Source organism: Lampris incognitus, chromosome 7, assembly GCF_029633865.1.
Source record: "Lampris incognitus isolate fLamInc1 chromosome 7, fLamInc1.hap2, whole genome shotgun sequence".
In the NCBI taxonomy this organism is placed as follows: Eukaryota; Metazoa; Chordata; class Actinopteri; order Lampriformes; family Lampridae; genus Lampris; species Lampris incognitus.
In genome coordinates, this window is record NC_079217.1 from 1,893,152 (window position 1) to 1,915,684 (window position 22,533).

A 22,533-nucleotide genomic window follows, 5' to 3' on the forward strand; every position below is an offset into this window, starting at 1 on the left:
AGCCCAGGCAGGAGACGCCTCAGAAAGAAGAATAACGACAAAACAATGCCAGGAGAGATGTACTCTTTGCAGTACTCTGCAGTATCTGGATTTCATGCAAAAGGCACAGATGTTGGTACACAAAGAATAGAAAAGTTAAATCTTTGGCCTACATGTGATGGATGTGACACAAGTGCAATAGGAGAAGCAGTGTTGCATCTTTATGAAATAAAAATACAAAATGGTTTTTTTTAAATGTAGCATTTTTATGATCGCAAGCACGTTTACAACAGTTCCTTTCCCATTGCTTTACATGAAAGTGGTACTGCTGCTAGGCGCTCTCTCGGAGACGGACGACCCTGTGTGACCCTGAGCTCTGATGAAAGGCAGACAAATGCGCCTGCAGCCTCGTCTAGATAATAACTGTAGGAGGTCATTGCGGAACCGCACCCCAACAAAAGCGTAAAGGATGGGGTTCAGGCAGCAGTGTAAGAACCCCAGGCTTTCTGTCACCACCAGCCCTTGCTCCAGCCGGGCAATGGCTTCACAACTTTGGTTCGAGAATACGTCCAACTCCACCATGGTGTCCACGAGTAGGGTGAGATTGTAAGGCAGCCAGCAGAGGCAAAACACAGCAGTGATGAGCAAAGCAAGGCGTATGGCACCCCGTGTCTGCTGACTTCTCTGACCGTGGCGCAGAGTCCCTATGACTCTTGAGTAGCAGTAGCTCATGACTGCCAGAGGTAAGAAAAAGCACAACATGTGAGTTAAGATGCGATTGGTCAAAAACCAGTCGTTTGCATGGGTACCACACTCTTTAAAGAAGCAGAGGAGCTTGGTTGGGTCTGTGGAACGCTGAATCACGGAGAAAAACACAACATGGGGTGCTGATAAGATGAGACAAACCAGCCATATTGATATACAAGTTAGGTGCACTGTTCTGGGATGCCGACCTTGCATGCTAGAGATAGCGTGAACAATGACCAAATACCGGTCAAACCCAATGCAAGCCAACAGGAGGCTCCCATAAAGGAAACTGAGGCGGTTCAACAGGCCCACCACCTTGCAGAGAAACTCCCCAAACACCCATCCAATGGCACTGTGTGCCATTACAAAAGGAAAGGTAAACACGAGTAGAAGGTCAGACAGTGCAATGTGTAGTAGGTAGATCTCAGCGATACGTAGGCGCCGCCTACGACTTAGGAGCACCATCAGCATCAGGCCATTCCCTACCAGGGCTGGCAAAAATACCACACCGAAGACCGAAGTTCGGAACGCTGCATGGAACAGTTGCTGGCTTGTCTCTTCATTACAGATGAAGGCATCATCACCGTCTGACGAATTGTACTCTGAGGAATTCTCGGATCTGCCGGAGAAGAAATCCTTGAAGAAACACAGAAGTTCAACAGTTACAGTACATGATTTTACTGATGATGACAGGCGGCAGTGTACCGCTTATTGCCCTATTGTAAAATACAGCTTCGTGCTGACGCCAAATTCCAACACCATCCTATAGTTAATTTCAATTTGGTAAATAAAGGATCTTTCATCATATCATGTAGTGAATAGAGGAGAAATTGTGCTACCTGAGTCTTTTCTCACATTATGCAAAAACAGGAAACTATAAACCTGCGGTTTCACTTCCCCGCTGCAACTAAGGGCCAACATGTAGGGGACAACAATGCAAAATCATGCATTATTGTGTCTTCTATTAGTGAAATTGACATTTCTGATGAAATTATGATTTTAAATAAACAAAAGGTGTCATCAATTCTGACCACCATAAATCATTTTAAAGTGGTTTAAAATCACCGCTGTTGTGGCCTGTTAAGATGAATGTAAATTCTAGATAAATGAGGACTATTTTGAGTAATCCAGAATGATCTAAACGTGATATTTATTCACATGCCTCCTAGAGACAATAATCTTATTTGTTCACTTGTGACCAAAGACCACTTCTTCACAATCTTTATTTGAAATGACCCAATAAACTCATATACTGGCGCTTATAGGTGAAAGATGTGAAGTAACATCCAACAACACACAAATATACAGTGAACATTAGCTAATCTATATTATATATATATGTGTGTGTGTGTGTGTGTGTATGTATATATATATATATGTATGTATAACTATATATGTATATATATATATGTGTGTGTGTATATGTATATATATAACTATATGTGTATATATATATGCATGTGTATGTATATATATATATATATATGTATAACTATATATGTATATGCATATGTATGTATGTATATATATAAAACTATATATATAACTATATATGTATATATATGTGTGTGTGTGTGTGTGTGTGTGTGTGTGTGTGTGTGTGTATAATATATATATATAGGGCGGCATGATGGTGCAGTGGTTAGTGTGGTCGCCTCGCCTCACAGCAAGAAGGTCCTGGGTTCGAGCCCCGGGGTAGTCCAACCTTGGGGGTCGTCCCAGGTCGTCCTCTGTGTAGAGTTTGCATGTTCTCCCCGTGTCTGCGTGGGTTTCCTCCAGGGGCTTCAGTTTCCTCCCACAGTCCAAAGACATGTAGGTCAGGTGAATCACTGTACTAAATTGTCCCTAGGTGTGTGTGTGTGTGTGTGTGTGTGTGTGTGATGGCCTGGCGGCCTGTCCAGGGTGTCTCCCCGCCTGCTGCACAATAACTGCTGGGATAGGCTCCAGCATCCCTGTGACCCTGACAGCAGGCTAAGCGGTTTGGGTAATGGATGGATGGATAAATATATATATATATATATATATATATATATATAATAAATAAGCTAATTTAGGGAGTTGTTCTTTATCTGATGTGAGGGTCTAAGGACAGGAAGGATGTTGTGTTGCTGTAAAGCCCCTTGAGGCATATTTGTAATTTGTGATATTGGGCTGTACAAATAGAATTGACTTGACTTGACTTAATCATCATTATTCAATTTGACGGTATCTTTATGACACAGAGGGTAATGATTGCTACATCTACACCAGCTTTCCTTTACGCTATCATTTCACTAAAGTACAATTACAGTTTTATTTTATCATTTTCAAATCATGGCCATTCAGAGGCAGGTATTGCTCGGAAGCTTGCATTTTATAAGCTTTTCCCATGATATTCCAGATTCAGAGTCCTGTATTATGATCAGAGCATGAGTGAATAAAGTGGTTGATGAAATGTAAGGTTTTGAAGCCTATGGACAGCAAGAATCATGAACAACATGATGGCTGCATTAGAGTGAGTTTACTTCATGTGTAAGAGGTCAGTTGAAAAACAGCCTGAATACTTGTTATTTCAGCTGCCATCTGTTTTGGTGCACAGTGGCGGCCCTGTGACTGCAGCTGATTTACACTCCTAAGTGGTTTATCCTGCAACAATTTGCTAAGACTGCAGTCCCCAGTCATGATGGGGCGGAACAGCTTGAAACTTATTCGAACATGAGGAGCTGCAGCACGTGGGGAGGTGCATACCTTCTTTTTAGAAAGATCAGAGCTTCCTGGGATCATATTGTAAGTAAGGGACATTTGACCCATCTCTTCAAAAAATCTTGAACTTGAGCAGCGAAGTCAGCCAACATTTGTTAACGCTCATCTTTCAGAAACCCGTTCTAGATTATCTAACAAAGCCTTGGGGAGGGCGCCGTGTCTAAGGAAATGCCAAACTCCCACTCTCCAGCACTGATACACCGTTTTACATTCCCCTCAACAAATACTGGACAAATCTCAAAAGACCTTCAATAACAAATCCTACCTCATAATTGTCCAACGTGAAGGTGTTCTGTGTGGCCCCCATGCTGCTCCTGGCGCCGCAGGGCTCAGTGTAGGCGACGTGCGTGAGGAAAGGAATAAAATCAGTCCAAGCACCTTCTGGGTCTTTCTCATCACCTTTAGTGAGCTCAGACACCACAGCACAGTGGTCCACTCAATCACGTCTCCATCTCTGCCTACCCTCCAACCAGCTTAAGGAATAGCGCCCCCTAGGTGAAAGTCTTGTAAACAGAATATTGAACATAGGTGTATAAACAGCATAATAACCTTGCCTCTACCGTTTCTGCACGTGTGTTTTGCTTATGCCATTTTTGACTCCTACAGCAGCTTAGTAGAATTTGCCTACTTAGCCACAAGGTATGGGTTTCTGAGTGTGCCTCTTCTGCACCAGTTGCGATGCAAATTCAAAAAAAAAAAAGTACATGCAGAGATTGACTAGTTTCTTCATAAGGAGCAGTAAACAAAAGAACAGCTTTACATTGTGTTCTCCACAATTCCATCAAACCGCCATCCTTGAAAATATAACTTGGTGCATCCAATCATTCTTTTTACAGGAGCAAGGATGCATTAAAGTTAAAAAGGAGCATAAAAGATATTCACACGTACAAAAACGTGGCTTTTGTCTTGGGTCAGTGGTGGGTACAAAAGAAAAGCCCAAAGTAACTTTTTGGTGTGGATCTTCAGTACAGATAGTGTGTGTGCATCTTTGGTAAATCTGGTATGGTTCCCTGATTGCAGTGCTCCTGCTGAACCCAGGTGCCTGACTTGAGACCTGACAAGCTTCTTTGTCGGGCACCACCTTGCAAGCGCAACTGAAACGTCGCCTTTTATAATCCACCTTCGCCTGCCTATTATAAGACTACACTTGGAAGTAGTAAGGATATTCAGATTTTCTATACATGTGATTTGATGATTGGTACTTGTCATAATGATTCTGCATCAAACTGAAACGCATTCCACCCAGTCGCTGTGTCCTGTCACTAATGGCTTTATTGGATAAATTCAAAATGTTAAAGAAAATGCTTTGTGGTGATGTGAGATCAGAAGTATTGATCTATGAGGTGCCGTGGCGAAAGATCTGATTTGCAGACTACGTGGCATAGGACGTCCCCCCCCCCATCCATCCACCCCCCCCCTGCAGAAAACGTGACAGGTGATTGACAGATGGCTTTTTCATTTCACACTCATGTTTATGTTACCGGGCGAGACCTCGCACAGAAATCCTTCACTTGTTCGTGGCACATTAAAATGGGTGTTTGACATTTTGTCTCTACTACACACGTGTTAAAGATGTGTTCATACGTTTGATTAGGTGACCTGAATAATAATAATAATAATAATAATAATAATAATAATTTGAACTTGTGACGAGCGTGCGGCTATTCATCAGTTTAAAACGAAACCAGCCGACCTGCCGGAAGTGGGCGGGTTTAATATGAGTGGGCGCCATCTTGGATGCTCGGTCTAGTCCGACGAAAGCTTTTCGTAGTCAGCTAAGATCGTAACCTCCTCACAACAAACGTCTCAAAGTGAATCGATTCTTTCAGATACCCGATGTTAGCGTATGTGTGTCTCACCGTCAGCATTTACATTTCGTCCGCTTTTCGCTTGCGCTAGCCACCCGGTTTGTGGTAACCTCTCTGTAAGTTTCCTGGTCAACTACTCCGCTAATGTTAGCCTAGCCTAGCCTAGCCGCCTGACCGCTTAAGCTAACGACGAACGTCGAGTTTTGTTAGCAGCCCACATTGGCTAAGGTTGTCTTTAGCTGAGCTATCAAGTGTTTTGAAGCGACATGCTGACAAAAGGTAACATTTGACAGCCACAAGCAGCGCAGTAGTCGCTTTCTTCACCGAAGTAGCAACATTTTGCTCAGCAATTGGTTTAATGTGGTGTTTATCCGACACCGCCAGTTCGTTATTAAACAACCCCTCGCTAACTTTAGCTTGCTAGGGCTAGTGACGTTTATGGAACCCTCGCTAGCTAGCTAGCTAGCTTTAACTGCTGGTAGATTAGCTAGGCAGCATTACACAAGTCACTCCTCTTAACTTGGTATAGTTTCATAATTAAGCGTTCCACGTTGCTAAAGCAGTCGACTTTGTGTTTTGAGGTCGCTGGCGACGGCTACTGACGTTAACTTCAACAAGGATCTTCAAACGTTAATCTTTTAAAGCTAGGCGTTCACCGTAAACACGGTCCAATTAGCAAAACAACAGTCTAAATAACCACTTAGAATATCTTAAACAATTCGCAAAGACCGTCCCCTCACATCTGCCACTTGGCACAAGTTGTTGTGAATGTATTGAGGGGTTCTTTTTAACTGTGCTTATGCCTTTTATCATTTTTGGTGTGTTTCAGGGTTGGAGAAGCCAGCGAGAAAGGACGTATAACGGCTCTAGCCAAGTTCAGCTAAACAAGATGGCTAGCTAAATTGTTGGCCCCTACTTGGAAGCTAGCAAAGGGCTCCTGCTGTGTAATTTTCCAGCTAACATTGTCGAAATCACATGTGTGCTATGTTATTGTTGCATTTTGAGGTGTTTTTCAAAAAGTAAATTTACTAAGGAGCCTATTGGGACAGATTCGAAAAAATAATTGCCTTTAGAAAATTATCAAAAGAGGGAAGGGCAGTCCTCAGTTTTACTCCCAGTGGACTGGACTCATTTATCTCGACACCGATAAAGTTTCATCATTGGAACTGAAAACTTAACTATAAAGCAAACATGAGCACCGCCAGAACAGAGAACCCAGTAATTTTGGGTTTGTCCAACCAGAATGGACAGCTTAGGGGCTCTGTGAAGCCTGCTGGAGGACCAGGTGGAGGTGGAGGAGGCCCACAACAGCAGCAACTAAGCCAGATTAAAGGCCCCAGCACAATCAATAATGGTAGCTCTCAGTCATCCCCTGCAGCCAACACTGTCATCAAGTAAGTTCTTCATTTTGACAGTGTTTAAGTAATATGAAGTCCTGATAGTGTCACCATTAATTTTGTATCATTTTTTAAGTACTTCTAAAAAACTGTTGCTCTTGCTAAAAGGGTTTGGACCTCAACTCTATTCACAAGCATTCTTTCATTTTAATGCTTGATACCATTAACGGATGGTTTGATGTTGGATCAGTTTTATCCTTGGGTTTGTTTACAATGATTTTGTACTCCATAGGCCAGGCGATGACTGGAAGAAAAATCTGAAACTACCCCCAAAGGACATGCGGATGAAAACTTCTGTGGGTATCTAATGCATTATAAAAAGATATATTTATATTAGTAGTATATTGCTTTAATAGTGAAACATACTTGGGGGGGGGGGGGTATTGACTTGCTTTCATGGTGCGTAGTTGGGAGGTAACGTTCTGAAAATTAATCATTACTTGAATATACACCGATCAGCCAAAACATTAAAACCACTGAAAGGGGAGGTAGCAAAGGTTAGCCTGTCTGGTCTGATTCCACTGAAGAGATACTGTAGCTCAAATTGCTGAAAAAGTTAATGCTGGCTATGATGGACAGGTGTCAGAACACAGACATCATAGCTTGCTGCGTAGCGACCGATGGCTCAGAGTGCCCATGATGACCCCTGTTCATTGCCCATGCAGTGGGCATGCGAGTGTCAGAACTGGACCATGGAGTAATGGAAGACGGTGGCCTGGTCTGATGTATCACATTTTCTTTGAAATTATGTGTGTGTGTGTGTGTGTGTGTGTGTGTGTGTGTGTGTGTGTGTGTGTGTGTGTGTGTGTGTGTGTGTGTGTGTGTGTGTGTGGTTTACCTGGGGAAGAGATGGCACCAGGATGCGCTATGGGAAGAAGGCTAGCCGGTGGAGGCAGTGTGATGCTCTGGGCAATGTTCTGGGAAACCTTGGGTCCTGGCATTCATGTGGATGTTACTTTGACACATACCACCTACCCAAACATTGTTGCAGACCAAGTACACCCCTTCATAGCAACAGTATTCCCTGATGGCAGTGTCTTCTTTCAGCCGGATGATGTGCCCTGCCACACTGCAAAAGTTGTTCAGGAATGGTTTAAGGAACATGACAAAGAGTTCAAGGTGTTGCCTTGGCCTCCAAATTCCCCAGCTCTCAATCTGATCAGTACATAAGATAAAGTCTGATCCGTGGAGGCCCCACTTTGCAATTTACTGAACATATATGCTGCTAACATCTTGGCGCCAGATACTAAGAGGACACCTCCAGAGGTCTTGTGGAGTCCATTCCTCGATGGGTCAGGACTGTTTTGGTGGGAGTGGAACGTTCAAAATATTAGGCAGGTGGTTTTAATATTTTGGCTGATCAGTGTGTAACATTCCCCTCTTCAAGTAAAACCGATGAAAATTGTTTATTGTATGTGTAGTTCTAGCAAGTAATCTAATTGCTCAAGAGGTCTCTCCATAAAGAATTAAGGATTGTGCTTCCCAATACATGGAATCGATCATCTCTGCCAGGCGACCGCCTGAAGGGGGGGGGGGATGCATGCATGTGTACAGCTAATCTAGCATACTACTGGACCCATCAACCTAAAAAAATTTTGTGGAGTTATGATTATGATCAAGAACCACTTGTAGTTGCAGTGATTCAAAAACCTTTGAAAAACCTTTGTTCTTGCTTATGGTGCTCCCTCTTTTCATTCACTCTAGTTAGCTCGACCAGTGTTGCTCTGTCGCTGGTTGATCTGAGTCAACCGTAGATCTAAGTCACCCACGTGCATGGTTGACTTAGATCGAGCAGTGACAGTGTATGAGTCTTGAACGTAAAGGAGAAGTTGGATCATATTCTGCAAGTCAGCAAATCATTCACTGTTGATGTCAGCGCAGAAGAACTGAAGGAACACTGGATGAACCAAAACTAACCTCTCTCTTTATATTCATATATATAATAAAGCTGGGTAAACTGTTTCACGACTCAAATCTACTGTTAACTTAGATTGGGCAGCGACATGATCTAAAGTTGTTAAAGGAATTTTGATAACCAAAAAAATGTGAAAGTTATAGAAGAACAACTTCCTCTAGGCTAGTTGAAACAGGAAGTGTTGCATATTCTTGTCGCTGCCTGATCTGAGTCAACAGTAGATGTGAATCGAGCGAGTGTAAATGGTTTACTCAGCTTTATTATATTATGAAAATAATATAATAAAGCTGTAGGATGACTTTGGAGACCAAGAAGAGGAAGCGAGTGAAGACACAGCCGAAGATCAAATGGTGGAAGTTGAAGAAGGAAGACTTGTGTGGAGTTCAGGCAGGAGTTAAGACAGGCACTGGGTGGTATTGAAGAGTTGCCAGATGGCTGGACAACCACTGCAGAAATAGTGAGGGAGACAGCTAGGAAGGTACTTGGTGTGTCATCAGGACAGAGGAAGGAAGACAAGGAGACTTGGTGGTGGAATGAGGAAGTACAGCAAATTATACAGAGAAAGAGGTTGGCAAAGAAGAAGTGGGATAGTCAGAGAGATGAAGAAAGTAGACAGGAGTACAAGGAGATGCAGTGTAAAGCAAAGAGAGAGGTGGCAAAGTAAAAGGCGTATGGTGAGTTGTATGACAGGTTAGACACTAAGAAAGGAGAAAAGGACTTGTACCGATTGGCTAGACAGAGGGACCGAGCTGTGAAGGATGTGCAGCAAGTTAGGGCGATCAAGGATAGAGATGGAAATGTGCTGACAAGTGAGGAGAGTGTGCTGAGAAGGTGGAAGGAGTACTTTGAGGGGCTGATGAATGAAGAAAATGAGAGCGAGAGAAGGTTGGATGATGTGGGGATAGTGAATCAGGAAGTTCAGTGGATTAGCAAGGAGGACGTGAGGGCAGCTATGAAGAGGATGAAGAGTGGAATGGCAGTTGGTCCTGATGACATACCTGTGGAGGCATGGAGATGTTTAGGAGAGATGGCAGTGGGGTTTTTAACTAGATTGTTTAACACAATCCTGGAAAGTGAGAGGATGCTGAGGAGTGGAGAAGAAGCATACTGGTACCGATTTTCAAGAACAAGGGCGATGTGCAGAACTGTAGCAGCTACAGAGGTATAAAGTTGATCAGCCACAGCATGAAGATATGGGAAAGAGTAATAGAAGCTAGGTTAAGAGGAGGAGAGGTGACGATTAGCGAGCAGCAGTATGGTTTCATGCCATGAAAGAGCACCACAGATGTGATGTTTGCTTTGAGAATGTTGATGGAGAAGTATAGAGAAGGCCAGAAAGAGTTACATTGTGTCTTTGTAGATTTAGAGAAAGCATACGACAGGGTGCCGAGAGAGGAGGTGTGGTATTGTTTGAGGAAGTCGGGAGTTGCAGAGATGTATGTAGGAGTGGTGCAGGATATATATGAGGGCAGTGTGACAGTGGTGAGGTGTGTGGTTGGAATGACAGATGGGTTCAAGGTGGAGGTGGGATTACATCAAGGATCGGCTCTGAGCCCTTTCTTGTTTGCAATGGTGATGGACAGGTTGACGGACAAGATCAGGCTGGAGTCTCCGTGGACGATGATGTTTGCGGATGACATTGTGATCTGTAGCGAGAGTAGGGTGCAGGTTGAGGAGAGCCTGGAGAGGTGGAGGTGTGCACTGGAGAGAAGAGGAATGAAAGTCAGTAGGAGCAAGACGGAATATCTATGCGTGAATGAGAGGGAGGACAGTGGAATGGTCAGGATGCAAGGAGTGGAGGTGACGAAGGCGTATGAGTTTAAATACTTGGGGTCAACTGTCCAAAGTAACGGGGAGTGCAGAAGAGAGGTGAAGAAGAGAGTGCAGGCAGGGTGGAGTGGGTGGAGAAGAGTGTCAGGAGTGCTTTGCGACAGAAGGGTACCAGCAAGAGTTAAAGGGAAGGTTTACAAGATGGTTGTGAGACCAGCTATGTTACATGGTTTGGAGACAGTGGCACCGATGAAAAGACAGGAGGTGGAGCTGGAGGTGGCAGAGATGAAGATAAGATTTTAATTGGGAGTGATGAAGAAGGACAGGATTAGGAACGAGTATATTAGAGGGACAGCTCAGGTTGGACGGCTTGGAGACAAAGAAAGAGAGACAAGATGGAGATGGTTTGGACATGTGTGGAGGAGAGATGCTGGGTATACTGGGAGAAGGATGCTGAATATGGAGCTGCCAGGGAAGAGGAGAAGAGGAAGGCCAAAGAGGAGGTTTATGGATGTGGTGAGGGAGGACATGCAGGTGGCTGGTGTGACAGAGGAAGATGCAGAGGACAGGAAGAGATGGAAACAGATGATCCACTGTGGCGACCCCTAACGGGAGCAGCCAAAAGTAGTAGTAGTATTAGTAGTATTATATTATGAAAATAAAGACAGGGTTTAGGGTCAGATCAAAATGGTCAAATAGCAAAACCTTTATTTTTGGAATGTGCAAGTTCATATTAGACTTGGTCACATTCGTGGGAGGGTCTGCCTAGGAGTCTGTGCATCCACAGACCAACAGGCAAAAGGGCTTTATTAGGTAGATTTTTTAAAAAAATTTTTAGCTTGAGCACTGCATATTAAATTCTTTTTTTTCCATATTTCTCGTTCAATCCGCTTGGGCGCTTTATAAAAGTCTTACAATGGCAGGAAAAACATCGTGTGTGTGTGTGTGTGTGTGTGTGTGTGTGTGTGTGTGTGTGTGTGTGTGTGTGTGTGTGTGTGTGTGTGTGTGTGAGAGAGAGAGAGAGAATCTGTCTGTTGCGAATCTTGCATACTACTGGGCCTGTCAGCCTAATATATTTTTTTGCACAGTTGTGATTGTATATGATCAAGGACCTTGTGGCTGCGGTGATTCAAAACCTTTGGATAAACCTGTTTTGTACCACAATTGAGTGCGAACTCCTCAGCTTGTTTTTTTTGCCCAAGTCTAAGCACCGGAGAAGGGGCGATACACAGGCACTGCCTCCATATTTTCCCCTCTCCCAATAGGTGGGGAGAAAAGGGGTGGTTTGTTGCCAAGTCCAAGCGCCAGAGAAGAGGTGATACCCCTGGCAAGAGATATGCACTCTACTAGAGTGCCCTCTTCTCGTTTATTTCAGTACTGTACAAGTGTGATACAGAGCTTGTTTATTTTACTCTCCTTTTACATGTCATTGTCAGTTTGGGGTGGGAGGGTGGATAAAACATTCTAGTACACTAAGACTGGGTTGCACCAGCAAAGATTAATTTAATCTAAGATTAGTTCTAATCAGATTTTAGCAAAACTATGTTTAAAATGAGTAAATCCAAATTAAAAATTAAGCATAGCTCTGCTGCACAACTAAAAACTAATCTCCATTTAGTAAATCCAAGGTAAATCAATGTAAACCCACATTAAATGGTTAAATCAATATGGAGATGCTTGCTTACCTAAACAAAATGGTATATTGTTTGCTAGCTAACTAAATTGATATAGCAGTAAGCCTTCCACTGTCTGCTGAACTGTTAGCAGCAGTGTCTTGGCCTATAGCAAGTCTGAAGAAACCAGCACATCCGGTTCACTGCAATGGGGGAAACGGCTGCTGGATTCTGCAGGCGAGCTGGATTTCCAGGAGTGCTGCGTGCAATTGATTGTACTCGCATCCCAATTCAGAACCCTGGTGGGGTGAATGGGAGCTCTTATTTAGCGAGCGAACAATGTAACGTTTTGTACAGAGCTGCCGAAAATGAATGGTTTTCTCCCCTCTTTTATAGTTACCAGATCTTGACAGCACTCAAATTTATTTTAGTCTTATTTGTTTTAATGTGGGTAAGCAAACATCTTCATATTGATTACTCTTAATTTCAGTTTACATCAATAAACTTGGATTTATTAAACAGATTAGTGTTTAATAGTGCTGTAGAAATTAACATGTTAATTTTTGCGATTAATTTGAAATATTTAACTTGTTAAAAAAAAAACACAGCTGCGTTTTGGTTACTTCCCGTGCTGGCTGTGCAAGGCTGTTTCACAGGCATATTGGGGGACCCAGCTAACACTCGAGGTTGCAACAACATCGCCAGTAAGTGCCCATTTCATCACCACGACATTCCCTTCTGGCGACATTCTTGTGATGTCGCAGCAATGTTTTTAAGCAAATGTTGCCATTTGATTCCACGGATAACATTATCACAACACTGTGCCGTGGTCAGTTGCAGATGTTATTTTTGGTACGTACCATCAATAATGTTGCCGTTGTGCGCGTCCCTCCTGGTTGTTGGTGCATAGAGAGCTGTCTTTTTACCCTACTCTGCTTGTTCCTGCACTGTTAACACTTTGTAACCTTTGTCTCCACTTTTCTCTCAGCAGTAGGCTTTATTTATTCCCAGCCCTCATACCATCATGGAGGATATTATTCTAGCACTATGCTGTGCCATAGCGGCGCATATAGGGTCCTGTGATGCACCATTTTGAACATGTAATCAAAATACTGAATTCATGACACTTCAAATTCAACTGGCGCTTGAACATGGAACACATTGTTAATTATCATTTATATTGCTGCTAAAGGAAATTATTGCCTTCTAAGCTGATATCTATTTTTTTTTTTACTTTTTTCACCATTTATTTCTACAAATGTGTTTTGTCTTTTGTGACATTACATTGCTTAATAAAGCTAAAAGTTATTAAACCTGGTGTCTTGGTAGGCACAGAAACACATTTTTCAAGCTCACTATATATCTGTTTAGAAATCTTGTCCTCTTGCATTTTGAAACGGATCTCTTAGTTGTCCCAGTCTGTCATGAAAGTATTTGAATTCAAGATGCGTGAGACTAATATTTAATTTTAATGGCCTTGATGCTTTTGAAATTCAACTGGCGCTTTAACACATAGGCCTGGGTTTTGTTATTATTTTTGTTAGCGCATATAATATGCTATTCATGCTGATGGTTAATTTTGATGGTTTTATTGGAAATCTGTGGTTCACAGGAGAGAATCTGTGTTCAAAGTTAAAAAGATGCTATTTAACAATACTGTTTGAATTTAAATATACTTTGTGTTGATTCCACATTAATTCTGTGATTTTACATTTAAATATCCATTATTACAAGCTTTAGTCTTAGAAGAAAAAAAGTCGTTAATTGTGATTAATTGCAGTACATTGTGCGATTAATTCGTAAATTCTTTTTTCATCAATCATCAGCCCTAGATTATAACTGTGCAACAGCTTTGCTTAATTTTAAATCTAGATTTAGTCATTTTAAACCTAGTTTTGCTAAACTCTGATTAGAACTAATTTTAGATTAAATTAACCTTTCTTTGGTGCAACCCAGTCTGTAAGATCTTTATCGCTTAAGAAGGTATTTTGTGTTTGAATATGATCTAGGCAGTTCTGGTGGTATGCAATTCGTCTTTTTATAGCTTTGTCAGGCATAGCTCCACCACCTTTGCACCTGCATCATGGCATATAATGCTCTATGTTATTGCTACAGTATAGTCAAAAGAATCATTTCCGAACACTTTTGTTTCCTAACACTTAATTTGACTGTCAGGACTGATAAAGTCGAATGCAGAGTGGTTATCTTTTGATTTCACCAAACAAAATGATCAGCAGTGAAATCAGTTAGATTTAATGTGCTTTGCTTCAACTAGGTGATGGCATGATGGAGAAGACTTTAGTGTTTTTGAGAAAATCTCTGCTATTACTGGTGACGTAATTGTAACTCATTGATGTTATCTAAGTTTATGCATTGATGTGTGCATCTTGAATACCTTCTGCTAACTGTTGCTTTAATTAAATTGCAATTACAGGATGTGACTGCAACAAAGGGCAATGAATTTGAGGATTATTGCCTAAAGAGGGAGCTTCTTATGGGAATCTTTGAGATGGGCTGGGAGAAACCATCCCCAATTCAAGTAAATTCAGTCACACTTCTCCTGTTGATAGGATTAAAACCAAAAACAGCATTTACTTTGAAACGTGTAATACTATTCTAACCAGCCCATTTTTTCCATAGGAAGAGAGTATTCCCATTGCACTTTCAGGAAGGGACATCTTAGCCAGAGCCAAGAATGGCACGGGAAAGAGTGGAGCCTACCTCATCCCCTTACTTGAACGCATTGACCTGAAGAAGGACTGCATACAAGGTGAGGAAGCTGTTATGTTTTAACTGCAAATTTAGGGCATATGTCAGAAAGGCAGAAGACTTAAGACTTTACCCAATTCGAGTCCCAGTCAGTCAGTTCAAAAGAATGTGTGCTTTATAATGGGAGTAACTGTTTTCAAAAAGAGAATTTGAGCTGACGAACCGAATAATAATAATACATTTTATTTGTGGGCGCCTTTCAGAGCACTCAAGGACACCTTACAGAACACAGTAAAAAAAAAATCAAGCAGCACTGTATCAGACAGCATAAAATCAAAATAAGCAAAGTAGACAATAAAAAAAGTTAATACAACAGATAAGTATAAAATCATTATCTGCACAAAACTCAATGAAGTGTGTATCAGACTAAATATGCCAGTTTGAAAAGGTACATTTTGAGATGGGATTTGAAGGTTGAAAGAGAGTCAGTGTTGTGAATGTCTTGTGGGAGAGAGTTCCATAGGCAGGGGGCAGAATGACTGAAGGCTCTAGTCCCCATGGTAGTCAAGCGGGCTGATGGTGTAGTGAGTTGGAGAGCAGAAGAGGATCTGAGAGTGCGGGAGGGCATGTGGATATGAAGGAGTTCGGAAAGATACGAAGGAGCTAGGTTATTAAGGGCCTTAAAGGTGAGGAGCAGGATCTTGAAGTCAGTACAGTATTTGACAGGGAGCCAGTGGAGTTGCTGAAGAACAGGAAATATGATCTATGGTAGGAGTTCTGGTAATGATACGGGCAGCTGAATTGTGGACCAGTTGAAGTTTATGAAGACACTTGAGGGGAAGACCAAAGAGGATAGAATTACAGTCGTCAATACGGGATGTAACCATGGTGTGAGGGAGTATGGCGGTGCTGTTACGTCTAAGTGACGGGCAAAGACGATTAACATTGTGTAAGTGGAAGTATGCAGACTGAGTAACATTGTTGATGTGAGCTTCAAAAGATAATGTGCTGTCCATGATGACACCCAGACTCTTAATCTGAGGCGATGGAGGAACTATAGAATTGTCAATAGTCAGAGAAAAACTATCAGGTTTGGCCAAAGTAGATTTAGTGTCTACTAGGAGGACCTGTTTTATCACTATTAAGTTTGAGGAAGTGGTATGAAAACCAGGATTTAATTTCTATTAAGCAGTCAGAAAGGAAAGGACTGTGATCTCAAATTTTCAGGTTGGACAAACTGGGTGTGGCTAGAGTGATATGATCTAAACCAGACAAGGGGGGTGCCAGTTATTCCAATGGAAGCTAATCTTTCTAGGAGGATATTATGTGAGATGGTATCCAAGGCAAAGGCTACACTCTGATCAAGGAGGACAAGTATGGTTAACAGCCCAGAATCAGCTGCCATCAGCAGATCATTAGTGATTTAATAGGTTAATGCCTAATGTAAAAGTGGAACTATATTTACGAATAAGACTAGGTTAAAACCTAGTATATGGCTGGACTGCGACTACATTTATTAAACGGCTGTTTTTGCGCGACTACGCTTAAAAAGCTGGCTGTTTTGACATCGGTTCCGTGAACAGCTGATAACATAATAGAAAACTGTTCATTCGGCCAATAGGGAAACTGCAACTCTGCCGTCCGACCAATGAAACTCCATCACTCACTGGCTCTCACTCAGTTACTCACTCATGGACAACCGCATGCTGGTCCCGCTGTTGTGGTCCAGCCAAAAACTAAGAGCTGATACTTTAACCAGTTGCTGGTTGTGGCATCTGTATCTACTTGAATTCTTAACTGATAGTTGTTATTGGCCTCTTGATGCCTGCTGCTTATAGGCTGGGCACACACTACAGGATAATTGGCCCGATTTGCTCCTCTTAACAGTTGAGAGAGTGGGCCCAATCTTAGGCTGCTTGGAGCTGAGTGTCAGCTCGGATTTTCCTGTAGTGTGAAATGTTTTACCGATTCAGTCCAAGCCTCAAGATCTACTTGAAAGCCAGTCTAGGCTGCCCCGATAATGTGAACATTTTTTCAACTCCACAGGAGAAATTGGCCTCATTTCACTAGCCAATCTGTACTTATTTATTTAATTAATTTAAGTGTTTTTCCCCCTTTGGGTAACCTTCAAAACATTATCAGTGTATTTATTTTTGCTAATTTTCATAAACAAAATGGTCCAACCAGAGGCAAAGAATTTTAAACAATAGTCAAATTTACTAACTCCGTAAAAGAAACAGAAATGAGAGAATTTTAAAATATTTTCACTTAAATCTGAAAGTGGCACAGGCCTTTAGAGGGAATATGATAAATTATGGGATGCACTGAGACCATATAAGCAAAAAAATCTGTAATCTTTACGTGCGGTCTACTATAATTTCAAACTATTAGGATTTGAAAAGTCATCTGGTGTGTACCCAGTCTGTCTTTTAGGTTTCATGCCCTTAAGCTTTTTTTTTTTTTTTTAATTGTGGCAGCAGCTGAATATGTAATATCTAAGTTGACAGGTTGATTATAATAGCTGTCAAATGCACAGTTTCGGTAAAGATTAATCTAGCTAAAAGTCAGATGTGATGGCTTTATTTCCCTCCTGGCCCCATCATGTATGAATCATTTGCCTACTTGTCATGAAATCAAGAATCGTGGTCTTCTGTTTCTATTTCAAGACGTTAAAGCCTTGTATTTCATCATAAATATTCCTTGTTGTTGCACTTGGGGTTGCAAATTTCTCGCATTTTCCTTAAGGGATAGTTGAACACATTAACAATCGATTAATCATTAATGAGATACAAAATGCACGTGTTTTTCTGTTTGTTTTATTCAAAAGAATTTTAGTGGCAAATTAGTTCTGTGAAACATTATTCATGAAGCACAAACAATTTAAACAAACAGAAAAACAAAACAATAAGGCTCTCACTCAAAATGGCTGCTCTTGTCTGCCTGTCCTTATTCAACAAATGGCACCGCCAAACAGAACAATGCCAAATGGGGCGCAATTATTGCCATTTCTAGACTAACAAGGCAAACCAAACCCATTTTTAAATAAACAAAGGGCTGTATAAAAGGAAAATGAAAAATACTCTTAACCACTTCACAATAAACTTAAATCCTACTGATTTGTGTTTAAGAAAATGAACAAGTCTATGTGGTCAGGATCATAATTGGTCAGGACTGCTTCTTTGCGCCAGTAGTTTTTCTGAACTGCAAAGTTGAAGTACGCCCTCTTGTAGTATAAAAATGAATATACTTGAGCTCTGGTGAAATTGTCAGTTAATACATTTTTAATTGGTTAAATTCTTAACGGAAATTAATCGATTAATGAGTAATCATTAACATCCCTAGTTCCACTTGACCTGCAGCTTCAGTCCAGTACAATTATTTTTTAAGTTGTTCTGTCTTTTTCAGTGTTTTACTGTGCCCAATTGAGAGTGGGTGAAAATGGATAAATTACAGTATCGTAATACTGAAATTCTGAGGATTATTAATTTAATCATAGCTACTTCATTACACACTTTCTGGCATTTCCTCTTTATGTCTAACTCTCAAACTTATGTTCAGAAAGGCTGATGTGTCAAAGATTATGGAAACGAAGTTGTATTTGATATCATGAATTTGTTCTTATTGCATTTTGCCTCTCTTGTTTGTCTCTAGCACTGGGCATAGTGCCCACCAGAGAACTGGCTCTGCAAGTGAGCCAAATATGTATCCAGGTCAGCAAACACATGGGTGGGGTGAAAGTCATGGCAACCACAGGTGGAACCAACTTGCGTGATGACATTATGAGGCTTGATGAAACAGGTAAACTTTAAATGCATTTATTTTTGCTAAACTGATGACTTTATCACAAGTAAAGGATTTGAGGTTCATGCTTTTAAAAGCAAAGTTGTGCCAGCAGTGGTTTGTGGAAAAAGTGTATCAAACTCGTCTTTTCAAACCTAATGGTTTTTTGAAGGGACATCAAAGTGGTGTATCTTGTAATTTTCTAAATAATATTCATTGTCCATAAAGTCAGTGCTTATTGATTAGAGCTACAATATGTAAGATTGAATTTTGCTCCAAAGCACATCTTACCATGGACACACTCACTCAGTCTTCAAGAGATGCACTGATTGCAATTTTCTTGGCCAATTCAGGAAAGTCTGACCTGCCGATTCCAATATTGGCTGATTCAGATTATTTTTCTTCTTCTTCTTCCATGAACTATAATTGACATCATACGAACATTTTTGTAAATTTTCTTTAATGGAAGTTTCAATTATATGTTCATAATAAAACTTAAACCATTAAATAACTTACATTTTCTCCAAAACTGGACCAGGTTACAGGACCTTCGCTCACTCTCTTGACAAATCTCAAAATAAAAAAGTGCTCCAGGTTACTGAACAGAGCTTTTTTGTACAAATAAAATCCAGCTGAAAATGAATTGCAGTATATCCCACTTTATGTAACATATTTTACTTTCCCAAAGTAAACGACTATTTTCGAACACATATTTTAGCATTCGTGTGTGTGTGTGTGTGTGTGTGTGTGTGAGTGTGTGAGAGTGAGATAGAGATAGAGAGAGAGAGAGAGAGAGAGAGAGAGAGAGAGAGAGAGAGAGAGAGACAGTGACATTCTGTGTCAGTGTGTTGGCTTTGGTCCATATTATTGTGTTGAAGCACTTTGTGGTACATTTGTTTGTATGAAACATGCTATACAAATAAAGTCTAATTGATCGATTGATCCACCCATGTCTGCTAGTGTACGTGTGGACCCCCACGGTAGACATCTTTGCGCAGACTGTATGCATAGCAAGCGCGCTGACTCTGCATGCTCCAGATAACAAAATAGATGCTTTTTTTGAAGATAAGTTGTGCATGGAGCTCCGGCGTTAGTGTCCGCAAATATCTGTTCGATTCTGAAGATTTACTACTAGCCCTGCCCTTCATCCAATCAGAGAAACTCAAATGAAAGGGGCGCAAGTCCCGGATATCAGTCAACTTTGTGTACGCAATTCAACATGCATGGTTCGGCAGTTCCCTCGGTGAAGTGGCTTTTACAGTAGGCTTGGTCAAATGAAAATGGCGATCTACCTCCCCTATATAATTTACAGGCTGTAAGAAGGAAACCACTTCACAAGAACAATTTAGTAAATACTTTACAAGTAAAACGGGGCTTCACAGTGCTTCACAGTGCTTCACAAGAACATTGTTCGAGATTTCCTGATTTGTTTTTCTTCCTCGTGTAGATTATCAATTGCGATAGATTATTCTTCTCGGTGTTACTATGAATCTTGGCTTGAGGTGGTCAAACTAGGTGCCATTGCTTTGGAAATACTGATCTTATTAAACAGTGTTATTGTAATTAGTAGATTCCGTAATAGATGTAACCAATAGATTCGCTGAAAAAAGGACACACGTCAACAGCTTTGCGAGTTATGATGGACAAAGTCATGCACACGCATGGATTTGGTTTGCAGGAAGGGATTACGGGATGGAAACAGGAAGCGGGGGTGTGATAGTCCCAAAATCTTGCTCGCTCTTACTCATTTATCCAGATGTGTATTGTAGCTTTAATTAGTGCTTGATATTTACGTCAATTTATTTGACTGAAATAGTGGGTCTTTCCTTCTGGTCCATTCCATCCTATTTGTTTTGTCAAAATGCTACAGTTAAGTATATTCCAGACTTAGATATTTTTGTAAAAGCAAAAAAATGGAAAAACCCATTCCGAAGATTTCACTGCATTCACAAATCACTTGGAAAACACGGTGGAATATGCAATAAACCAGTCACTATAGTAAGTGCTGTGCCCTTTGTTGTGGGAGTATTTTTTTCTTTCTTTTTGAACAGACCTTTTGATTAACAAGTTGATGGCAAGTCACTGTAGGGGAATGTGTGAATTGTAAACATAGTGCATCTCGCATTTACTGCATAGCAATTGTACATTTATTGATGAATGTCCTTATCATTTGGGGCAAACAACAAATACAATTCTGTCTATGTTGGGATTCTACTGTGGCAAAAGTGAATAGCAAATGCATAGCTTCTGTAGGCTAGCAGGCCATGCCACAGTATGTATATAACTGTTGAGATTACCATGGCTCTGTGCCAGTTCTTGTTTCCAAATGAACAGTGTATATGCAAGGGCTGAGCTCTGCAAAATTCAGAATCCTGTTTATTGGCCATGTAGGTTTGCACATACATGGAATTTGACTCCAGTTTTGTGGCTCTCTGTGTACTTAACATAGAATAACAACACTACAGCACAACAGTCTTCACACTGTGTGTGTGTGTGTGTGTGTATAGCGTTTTTTTTTTCGAAACCGTCAATGGTGTTATAAGTGCTCAACTAATGAGGAGTAGAGTTCCTCCTGTCATTAGCAGCTGATGAGTGCGCATCGCACGAAACAGGCCTGTACTGCAATGTATTAAAACTTTTTTTCTGGTATCTGTGTTGCTATATATATATTATATACACACACACACACACACGCACAGACAAGGATTGACTTATACAGGTGAAATAAGAGGTGATAAAATGCAGTGGTGCAGAGAATATACCAGAGATGCTGAAAATAGATGTTAGCAGGTTACCTACATACATGTCTGAGGTAGATGGACATGACAGAGCGTACCAGTACAATGTAGAGTACAGTATACACTCAATGGTTTGATTTATTTGACAGTGTTAACACTAGAAAGACCAAGGCAGTCATTTTGATGGTTTTGGATTTTCAAAGTTTAATAACTTTGCGGAAGAAAAAGATACAGACCTTCCACTCCATGAATGCTCCTAAAATTGTATATATTTGCATTAAAATGAGTTTTAGATCAATTGCAAAAAAAAGATCTACTTAAAACAACCATGAGCGGTCAAAATGACCGCATGTAATTTGCGCTAGATCATGTGCGTCATATCAGTATTTACGACGTGTGTTGGTAGGGTCATTTCCTTCATGAAGTTCCTTGCTGTGTCCTAGAAACACACTAGCATTCTCCAGGGCAGAGAAATAGTCTAAACTTGATTTCTGATTATTTCCAACATGTCTGGTTACAAACGCCGCTACAGACGCACCATGACTACCACCGAGGCGCTGCAGTATTTACAGGCATTGGACAGCAGCCATTTTAAATTGTTTGAAAAATTGTTTTATAGTTGTTAAAATGTTAATTTTGGTGTCAGTCGTTTCTTAACAGACATACTAACATATGTAATGCATTAATATCTCAACTGGGTATTTAATTTGACAACCGTGATCTTGACAAACCGTGGGCCCACGGTCATTCTAGTAGTTTTTAAGTTCTGGTTGTTGTTTGGGACTGTTTCAATGTTAATTTTCAGTTCTTTTTTTACATTTCACGTTTTATAGGCCTTGTTACATTGGTTAGATTAGCAATATGTGTTTTCCATTTTGTTTTTCAGGTAATACTTTTTCTATTTTGCTATTCAAGTTGGACCATGTCTCTCTGAAGTTTAAACTGTTTAAAAATAGTATTATAGTTGTTACAATGTTAATTTTGCTGTCAGTTATTTCCTAACAGACATGCTAACATATGTAATGCATTAATATCTCAATTGGGTATTTATCGTGACAGAATATAGAGTTTAAAAACGTCGTTTTGACCGCCCATGGTCGTTTTAGGTAGGAGTGAAATCCTGGTCGTTCTAGTGTTAAGTGTTCATTTGAATGACAGCCCGCGGAAAGAAACTGTTTTTATATCTGGTTGTTTTGGGGTACAGTGCTCTGTAGCGCCTACCAGAGGGGAGGAGTTGGAAAAGGTTGTGACCAGAGTGTGACGGGTCTGCAGTGATGTTGCCTGTCTGTTTCCTGAGTCTGGAGACGGAAAAGTCCTGAATGGAGGGCAGGTCGG

General features: G+C 40.9%; 2 protein-coding genes across 3 annotated transcripts in view; one reads left to right on the top strand and one right to left on the bottom strand.

Moving 5' to 3' along the window:
• Positions 1-288: 288 nt before the first annotated feature.
• On the bottom strand, positions 289-3,775 carry LOC130115822 (C-X-C chemokine receptor type 5). The gene is made up of 2 exons (XM_056283671.1): positions 3,734-3,775; positions 289-1,362 (listed from the first exon to the last, which is right to left on the bottom strand). The coding sequence occupies exons 1-2, from the start codon at positions 3,773-3,775 to the stop codon at positions 289-291; spliced, it is 1,116 nt and encodes a 371-aa protein (XP_056139646.1).
• Positions 3,776-5,202: 1,427 nt separating this feature from the next.
• Positions 5,203-22,533, top strand: part of ddx6 (DEAD (Asp-Glu-Ala-Asp) box helicase 6) — a 36,172-nt gene continuing 18,841 nt past the window's right edge. For both annotated transcript variants that reach the window (XM_056283147.1, XM_056283148.1), the window contains exons 1-6: positions 5,203-5,392; positions 6,106-6,670; positions 6,906-6,969; positions 14,406-14,510; positions 14,612-14,741; positions 18,332-18,478. In XM_056283147.1, the coding sequence (XP_056139122.1) occupies positions 6,468-6,670; positions 6,906-6,969; positions 14,406-14,510; positions 14,612-14,741; positions 18,332-18,478 (649 nt within the window). In that variant the 5' untranslated portion in view covers positions 5,203-5,392; positions 6,106-6,467. The remainder of the gene's footprint in view (positions 5,393-6,105; positions 6,671-6,905; positions 6,970-14,405; positions 14,511-14,611; positions 14,742-18,331; positions 18,479-22,533) is intronic.

Coding starts and splice junctions, on each gene's coding strand:
- LOC130115822 (XM_056283671.1), bottom strand. CDS start 3,775: ATGGGGGCCACACAGAACACCTTCACGTTGGACAATTATGAG. Junction 1,363..3,733: donor TCACGTTGGACAATTATGAG/GTAGGATTTGTT, acceptor TGTTTCTTCAAG/GATTTCTTCTCCGGCAGATC.